The sequence below is a fragment of the Hirundo rustica genome, chromosome 11 (assembly GCF_015227805.2).
Source record: "Hirundo rustica isolate bHirRus1 chromosome 11, bHirRus1.pri.v3, whole genome shotgun sequence".
Taxonomy (NCBI): domain Eukaryota; kingdom Metazoa; phylum Chordata; class Aves; order Passeriformes; family Hirundinidae; genus Hirundo; species Hirundo rustica.
This window is the reverse complement of record NC_053460.1, coordinates 16,540,609-16,549,943: the sequence shown is the minus strand read 5'-3', so window position 1 is coordinate 16,549,943 and position 9,335 is coordinate 16,540,609. Positions and strand designations below refer to the sequence as shown.

Here is a 9,335-nt window from a genome sequence, read left to right as displayed (position 1 = left end):
AACCTGTTTAGGTTAATTAGTGATGAAAAGCTTCTATTAGTTATTGAAATCTGCCTCTAAAAAGAGAACTGATTGTGATGTCCAGTAGTTCCCAGCTGTACAGAAGAGAATACACTGCCTCAGCAGCAGAGATGGTACAGCCCACATGAAAACAGTGGTGCTGAAAATAAACATCCTCACGACATCAAAGACATCCTGTTATGAAGGGGTCACGTCTGTGCAGGCAGGTCATCCACTCCTGACCCTCACAAGGGCATCTGTCCATAAGCTTCTCTCTAATGGACTAGGCAAAGTGTGGGAACAAGGTTGAGTGGAAAGGCTTTGCTTCAGCAAGAAAAACGCTGATGTTTTAAGCACAGATAGAGACTACTGATTCCCTTGGAAGTGATCATAAGGCTGCTGCTTAACAAGAAGGGCCAGGATGAATTCTCTCTGTACAAATGGATACTCCCCGTTTCTGGAAAACCACTCCAAGAGTTCAAGAAATGGTGCCCAGAGCAGCCTGAAGTCTGGTTGGAAATAAACCAATAAACCATTTCTTTTCATGCTCTGCTGCCAACTGAGCAATGACAGAGCAGGCACAAGTGAGAGGGGACCAGCTCCTGTGGGTACTCAAGAGCAGTTGTGCATCCACAGCCCACTGTGCTCAGTTTCCTCTACGTACATTCCAGGGTTTTTAACATAAAAGCAGGAAGAAATGCAACTTCTATTACTTTTTCTGCCAAGCAGAAGCAGATTCTTTCTCATCATTAATCCTCTTTAATTCCCCCTCTTACCTATCAGGAATCAGTAGTGCCAAAGCACCTGGGATAACGCTGCCTTTGTCTTGCAAAGCTAAAGGCAGAGTTAAACAGAAAGCTTATCAGACAGATATGGGGAAGGTTGATCAATAACCTAATCACGCAATTCATCAACAGTCAGGTCAATGTTGAGACCAGAAACACTGCAGTGCATTTTTCTAGTAAAACCTAAAATATCCTCATGAATATGACCATTTCCCATTGTCATCTCATTTTCCTGTGGGGATTTTTTGTTATTTTCATGTTTAGTGTAATATGGAGTAATGGAATAATGTTCACCAAAACAGTGGACAAAAGGATGATCCTGTAAAACACAGTTTGTGTTTTATAAAGGATGGAGATGCAATAGTGTGTGAATACAAAGAAAATCATAGAACTCCCATGAAAGATGCTGTTCACGTTGTGCTGGTACAATGGCAGAAAATATAGGATTTTTCTACTGGCATTTGGGTGGACTAAAAACAGCTTTAAGAATGAGAAAAACCACCAGCGCTGTACTTAGCTTCTCATCAAGGTCCCACTGGGCCAAATTTTGTTTTTTACAGCTGTCATTTTCTAAAGGACCCTCATTGCAAACAGCAATTATTCTGTACTTTCATGAGCAGTCTGCCTCACTGAGTTTGATGGCAGCTTGTCTGCATAAGAACCTTGGGATTTGTCTGAACATATTTAATTGGACTTAAAGTGTGAGCTCTAGGAATAGGAGGCTGCTGTTAGCATCAACTTAAATAATGCTAATACCAGGTGCAATTAAATGACTACAAAGAGTGGGTACATGAGCTGCCCAGCCTGCTTGTCTCTTAGGTGGTCAGATTGCATCAAGAAGCTTTAATTTTGTGGGTTCTTTGATACTTTGAGCAAAGCCCTGCCCTCAGACACACTCACACCCCCTCCACTGAATTAATACATCTCCTGTTTATCTCTCAGTGCTACGTCTATAACCCTTGTCCAGAATCCTCTGACAGCTCAACGAGCGTAACATGATTCACCCCTCCCTCCTCTTTCCCTTCCCTTGACTAGACACTAATAAACTTAGCACAACTTGAGACAGGAGGAAGAGGCTCCACATGACAGATTCAACCACATCTTGCCAAAACCAGAGGAGGGCACCAGCTCTTCCAACTGAGGCACACAAATCAAAGGGGGAGAATGGCCCAAGCCCACCTCTGGTGTGAGCAGGTGCAGCCCCTCAGGTCTCCATGCCAGTGTTAAACTTTGCCTGGATGACAAAACTCGGTGTCATGCAGTTTTAAAGGACCTGAACTGTCCCACTGCACTGAACTTGCTTTTTCTGACCCAGAATACACACACATCTTCTCTGTGATGGAATGGCAGGAGAGTTCCTAAAGCTGGATAAACAGTTCTTTCTTCTGGGCACGCATTTTGTACTTGCTCGAGACCATTCACCTGTGTCCTGTAGGCCACAAATGCTGTATAACAAACCTCTCATTCATTAGGGCCACCAATTCCTACGTTGTGTACTGGATTATAAACTTGTTTGACTTTGCCAGAGTTCATGTTCACAAGGAGAATGTGACTTCTGTTCCCCACGGCACAGTTATAAATTCCTTTCGAGAATGTCTCTACAATACAGCTGGAGACCTCTGAGGTTCTCTTGTGTTCTGCCCTGATTTACTGTGTGACTGCAAACAACTCACTTTATACAGGAAATTCTGTACACATGAACCTAAGGTAAGGAGACAAAAACTGGCCTATAAAGAGAGGCAAACAACACACTGTGAAACAGGCTAGGAAGAGAGCAGTAAATCTTTTAGATGTCATCATGGGAGTGGAGTTAAAGATGGTGAATCTACAACAGATCTCATTTTTAATGCACATTAAATAGCACAAAGTAGATGAGAATGGGAAAAGGGGAAAGAGGAAAGAGGTAGGAATATACACAACCATTCTGAGTAGGTCCTAAAAAACCCTTTTTCTTATTCTAACCGTGGTCAGCATCATCTCATTCAGAAAAACCTGGAAAACCCAAGTAGCGTGTGGATTTGCTAGAGTCTGCCTCCCAATGAGCTAGCTAAAGGCAATTATATGTAATAATAAATAATAATAGTAATAAAAATACTATCAGAATAAGTAAGAATTAGCTCAAATCAGGATTTTGGGGAAAAAAAGGTTGAATGTGGAAAGAATAAACAGTTTGAATTGGAGAATGTAAATGGGATGAAGCAGCAAGACAAACCAGTAGTTTGGATTTACCAATTGGGAGAGCACAAGGCACTGAAGGAAACTCCAAAAAGTCATGCAGGAATAACATAAGAGGTTTATCAAATCAATAATGAAAATCAGAGAAGAAAAGTAAGAAATTTTGCATTACTTTCTATTTGAGACACATTAAGATGATGCTAAAGAGAGAAACAAGCTTTGCATTTACTAACATAAACAAACTCATTGTCCCAAAGTTGTAAGAGTAAAAAAATTATCCCTGGGAGTGAGAACGCATTAGAAAAAAGTGAAAAAATTATTATAACTTCTGTGGAAGGAATGTAATGTTCTCCACAGAAGGTCCAGAACAGTTTTCATTTACAAAACAAGTAGGAACACTGTTTTTTTGCTGCAAGCAAAGGATGCTGACTGAAGCAGAAAAAGGGAAGACAGAAATAGGCAAGTTTCCACTTGAAAGTCAAAGCACTTTGATGATGCAGAGGCAGTACTCACAGTAAACTTGTGCACATTCTCCTGAAATGTTCACTTACTGTATTAGAGACTTGCTCAGATAAAGATCCAGTTCTGCCTTTTGACAGACCAAGAAAATTGTGTTGACTGATGGAAACCTTTGGTCTCAAATCAACAAATCAGCATAAAAACGTGGGGCCTTCCTGTCAACTAAGCCATTAAAACGTAATATACACATATCTCTTAACAGATCTAGACCAAAGCAGCAAATTCTTGCTCCTTTCCAGTGTTAAGGTCAGGTCATCCTGCCTAACAAACCATTTCATATAGACTCTCCCCAAAGTCTCCTCTGCAGGCCCTGGCAGATAACAGACAGCTGAACGACTGAATACTCTAGGTCATCCAAAAAATTAGATCAAAGAGTGCCCGTAGTCTATTGAAATGCAATTGCTTCCAAATCACATTGTGGTGTTCCAGGCTTGAAAGAATGGGTCACTGCAGCTTTATTGTGGAGAAGCTATTGCTAATGAAAGGAACAATGGAAAGATTAGTGCTACCAACCATAGAGAAGAAACACCACTTTCGGTTTAATTGCAGTGAACAAAGCAAATAGGAAAGAAGGGCAACCAAGTGACAAGAGTAGCTGGTGAAAAAGGATATAGAAGCTATTCACAAGGTTCTCTTGATCAGAGCACAGCATCCAGACTTAACATATGATTACTGAATTTGGATCCCAGTGAAAAGTGACGTGGGTGTCATTACAGACAGCTGACGACATCTTTAAGAGGGCAGCCTCGGAAACCGAAAGACTCCGAATCCTGTTGGTAATTTGCCTGGGACTAATTAGGTGCACTGAAATTAATAGATGGATAGGAAGAGAAAGGAACAATTATGCTTTGGGATACCTAGTACGGGAGATTATTGTAAGTAAAGGTTTACTCCATTTGTCAGTTTAAAACAACAGTTCAAGGCAAAATCTATTGAACCTTGAAATTAATTTTTAAAAGAGATTCTATTTGTTGATAATCTAGGTACTTCCATAATAAGTTTGTTCATACCACAATATTTATTCTCTTTTGATCAGTTTCTGGATCTTTTCTAAGTGAAGCTTACCAGTCATAACCACATCTGTTTCGAGACAGTGGTAAAAAATCCATTTCATTCTCAGTTAAGATCACCACAGTCTGTTCCTCTGTGACCTGAGGCAGGCTTGAACCCTCCTTCTCCAGACAAGACTTGACAAGCCCAACTTCACTTAGCTCAGAAAGCATGTTAAAACCCAAAATGTGCCCAAACACGGGAGATCTCCCAAACCGTACCTGCTGTGTGTAGGCAGAGCACTTCCCATAGCAAAAAGACAAAACTCTGCAGTGAGTGAAAACAGGGTATTTTTCTGAGTAAATCTGATAAAAGGTAGCAGTTGCGAACATGAGGCTTCCATGAAAACAACTGAGCACGTTTGATATTTACAGTTCAGCATCACAAACACAGCATTAAAAGCAAAAGAAAGCTTCAACCCGATTCCTAGCATCTGCTCCAAACTCACATTTGCAACTGCTCAAATGATCTGTTAAGATTCCTCTAACTGGATGAGGGAGGAAAAAAAAAAAAAAAAAAAAAAAAAAAAAATAGTACAGCATTCAAAATATAACCCAGAGCACTTCAACCAGTTATCAACAGCCCTTCCTAATGAACAGGCTTCTCAAGTCACTGATTCCAGTTTCAAAGGAAACACTGGCTGTCTCAAGTGCTCCTTCTTTGGTCCTGTCACACAGTTTAATAGCCCTCAGAGACAGGTACCTTTGCAAAACAGATTTCTAGAGGGTGACCCAACATATCCTCTGGACCTTTAGTCAACCACAAAGCACACAGATGACTTCATGCACTTCCCACTCAATGTCACTGCCTTCCTCCGCAGCCACAGCAGACTGCTTTGCAAGTGCAAGGGATTAAGCCTAACAAACATGTTTAACTATTAATTCTGTAGACAATTCTCCTAAATTATATCAGTAAAGCCTTCTCTGCAGGCAATGAGCACTGTCAAGCATATTTTGAAAAAATCACCTGTGAATAATGATTTTTTCATGAACTTGGCTGACAGCCATAAATGGAAAATACACAGTGATAATATTTAACACGTTCATAAGAGATCAACTCATCAAGATTTGTAAACCCCAATAAGGCTTGAATTATCAAAGGAAACAAAGGGAAATTTGTTCATGACTCCTGCCAAGCTAGGAAATTCAGCCTTCCTTAAAGTAGTTGATGAATTTACATACAATATTGTTTTTTCACAAGCTTCTGGATTGATTTCTTTTTTCCTTTATTCATTGCAGTCCACAAAGGCAGGAAGAATTTTTACTTAAGAGTGAGCAGAAATGTATAAACTATCACAAACTGTAACAAATTGCCATGGGATAATTACTAGGACTACCAGCCAGTCTTCTGTTTTTTCCCTGAAAGACTATCATCAAAAAATACAAAGGTTTTGATGCAGTTCATTGGCTATAACAAAGTCTCTTCTGTTAAATACAACAGCAACTAGTGATATTAGGAAAAAAAAAAAATCAGAAAAGGGTGTTTGGTGACCTGGATATTATATGAACTACATACCTTCAGCTACTATTCCACATATAAAAATACTTTAATGCTGATTTGTTTTAAATAGACACTTACCAAGCCTACACACCGAAGAGGTGCTATCATTCCTTATAAATTCCTGGTAGAAACACTGCTCAATTTCATGTTCCTGAGAATTTGACACTCCATCTTTCCCAAGTACCTGGACAATAAAACTGCTGCTTAAAATGGTCGAAGGTTTAAGCTCTAAGTGAAGTTCCTGTCCAAATGCTGAAAATTTGTAGTGCAAGGAACTCTTTGAACTCTGAGTTGATCTCTTCCTCCTAGTACTGTGCAAAACATCATGTGAAATGTACGATCCACTGGCATCCACTCTGACAGGTGTCACAAACACATAATCTGTAACGACAAAGAGTTGGCCATCAGCTCTGGCACCCCACAGACAAGGCACTCTGACATGGGATCAGGCATTCCCTATGGCGTGGAGCGTTCCCTCACTTTGGGGCTGGCCTGCAGGCTCTGCGTGTGCTGTCTCGCCTGCACAAATTCACCCCCGTAAGTCACAAAGGCTCTCAGCCTGTGTTTGTTTCCTTTGTGCCCCACTGAGAGGCACAGACTAACTAGCATAGCTGTGAACATTCCCACAACTGCTCCTCTGAAGACATTTGTCATCACCAGCAGATCTGTGGGTTTTCCCCTCCCCCTGTATTAATTGCTGTCAAATGGGAAGGCCGCTCCTGTTTGAGAGGCTTTTCCCTTCCCCAAAAATGCAGCAAATATTGTATCTCTGTAGGGGTAGCCATGACAGGCCTTGCAGAACTGTACCACTTGTTCAAATGGATTAAAGGATTAATTTATTAATGCCTTAGCTGAGTGAGATCTCATCTCTTTGTAGTGACTTGATTAGACTGGGTTTCAAATTGTAACCGACCTCCAGCACAAAGAGATTACATCCTACCTAATCACCTTTAGTCAGCCATTGCTAATTGCGTGTCAAAGAACTTTACCGTTTTGGATAAAATATGCAAAAATTTGAAAACTGTTTTTGAGAACACTCAGATCTACTGGGAACCACCTAAAAAGGGTGGGGGGAAAGAGGCCATAATTCAGCTGGCTGTGCAAGCGGGTGCCTCACTTGCAGCACATTACCATTGGTGTTGACCTAGCCACGCAGGGATTACCAGTGTCCTGGAACCAGGGCCTGAGTTTTAGCTGTTTCCTGAGCTAGGATCTTTGCACCTATTCCTGGTAGCCTAAGCAATTATGCTGAAAAAACTGTTTCCCAACGCCATTTAATTTGTGAGCTGTGTTTCTCTGTGGATACTTTGAGATGTCCATGCACTTGACAAACAATTAATTTCTCTTCCGGAACTGAAAAAACACCATTAAAAAAGAAGAGAACCCCTCCTTCTTGTGTTGTAACAGATGTTGCAAATAGTCTCAATTAATCTCTTTGCCTGAATAGACTTTACTGGGCACACATTCGGCTGAAAATGTAACCGCTGACAGGTTGATTTTCCTTCGACAGTGGAAACAATACATCAAGAGCTTTCACTTTCCTCGAGTGGTGTTAATCAACGGCAGAAGTTGAGGACGCTAAGCAGGCTGGTGCCCAAAAAATGCGAGCAGCTGCTGGAGACAGGGAATCCCCAGTGAGCAGAGCACAGGGTGCAAGAGGGTTTTCCTTTCTGCACCCTGGTGCGGTTCTCTATTGTACTTTGCTTCTACTCACACACAATACAGAGCATATACTGCACTTCAAAAGTCCCAAAGTCATCAGCATCTACGTGTTAGTCACTCCAACCTGGGAACAAACGGCTCCCGAGCTCCCACTCACACAAGCCCTTTCTCTCCAGGCTTTTCCCCCCATAGCCTGCATTGCACAGCTCCTCCTGCTCTCCCACACAAATCTTTTCGTTACTTTTGTCTCACTGCTTCCACAACAGAACCGTGACGTTTTGCTATCGAGGCTACACACGCATTCCTCTTCCTAATCGCACATGGAAACGTGGGTGTATTTACCATCTCATTCATTTGATTTGCTGCTGCATATTGTTCCTTTCAGCTTTAGCACACAGGGCTTAACAAGTTAATCCCTGCCCATGGTTCACCATCCCGCAGTAGCCAGCCTGCTTGCACTTTATGCTCCCCAAACACTGTGACTTCTTCCCTCTAAATAGTCACTCCACGGGGAAAAAAAAAAGAAAAAAAAAAAGAAAAACACAAAGACAACAAAAAAAAACCAACAAAAAAAACCAACAACAACAACAAAAAAAGGCATCCAAGCAAACGTTCACATACACATACACAGACACAGAAAGAGCTATACAAACCATGAGTCAAGTCACTGATGCTGTCACTGGTTAAAGTTGCCGCATGAGACATGCAACAGAGGCAACACAGCTGAAGGGTCTGCAAGAGAAAAAAAAATAATAATTAAAAAAAAAAATAAAAGGGAGAGAGAGAAAAGGAGTATTGGGAGAGAGAGAAAAGGAGTATTGGGCGAGATCTCCTCGACAAGGCAAGGCAGAAAGACCAGGCATCAGAAACCGCGGTAACCTGGTACGAAAGCACACCAGGCGACCGCTAAAGAAAAGCGCTCTCGACCTGCCTTTACAGCGCTTCCGAGCCACGGGAGAGTCTGGAATCGCATGGAGCCGCCGCCGAGGATCGCAGCAGGTAAAGTCCAGACGGCCAGCAGGAGACAGTCCATGTTCCGCCGCGCACCTGGCGGGCGCTACCTGCTCCCCGAAGCGTGCCCGCCCCGCATGGTACCCGGGCGCTGCCCCGCAGCCGCTGCGGCGGCCGGCGGAGCGCGGGGAGCGGCGCCCAGGTGAGCGCGGCCGCGGCCGCCCGAGCGCGCTTTGAGCCCCGCCGCCGCCGCGGGGCAGCGCTGCCTCCGGCGCCGCGTCTGGCGCGGCCGCACCCGGGGGACGAGCGGGGCGGGCGGGACCGGCGGGGCGGAGCGGGGCCGCGCCGGGCGGGACAACGCGCGGGAGGCACCTGGGGCCGGGCACGGCACGGCACGGCACCTTGCGGGGTGTGTGGGCAGCGGGGGACCCGGCCCGCAGGGACTGGGCACAGCGTGCTCGGCCTGGAAGGGATCGCAGGGGATCAGCCGGTCCAACCGCGGTCATCCCAGAGCACCCAGAGACAGGGAGCTGTCAATCTAGATGATCTTCCAGATTTATTTGTGTTTAAAATGAATTTGTACAATTTACACCACAGTTAAACCACATATGGTTGGATGATTGGAGGTAGAGTTCTTCCAATGAGAAATGTTGCAGGGAGGGCTCATTTTAATCGATATTCAGTGAATATGCA

General features: G+C 43.4%; 1 protein-coding gene across 1 annotated transcript in view; it reads right to left on the bottom strand.

Annotated features, from left to right (window-relative positions):
* The window catches only part of ADAMTS18 (ADAM metallopeptidase with thrombospondin type 1 motif 18), a 36,581-nt gene extending 27,822 nt beyond the window's left edge, over window positions 1-8,759 (bottom strand). The window contains exons 1-3 of the mRNA XM_040075683.2: window positions 8,623-8,759; window positions 8,345-8,423; window positions 6,108-6,410 (exon numbers count right to left, since the gene is read on the bottom strand). Of these exons, the coding sequence (XP_039931617.1) occupies window positions 6,108-6,410; window positions 8,345-8,423; window positions 8,623-8,724 (484 nt within the window). The 5' untranslated portion in view covers window positions 8,725-8,759. The remainder of the gene's footprint in view (window positions 1-6,107; window positions 6,411-8,344; window positions 8,424-8,622) is intronic.
* Window positions 8,760-9,335: the final 576 nt, after the last annotated feature.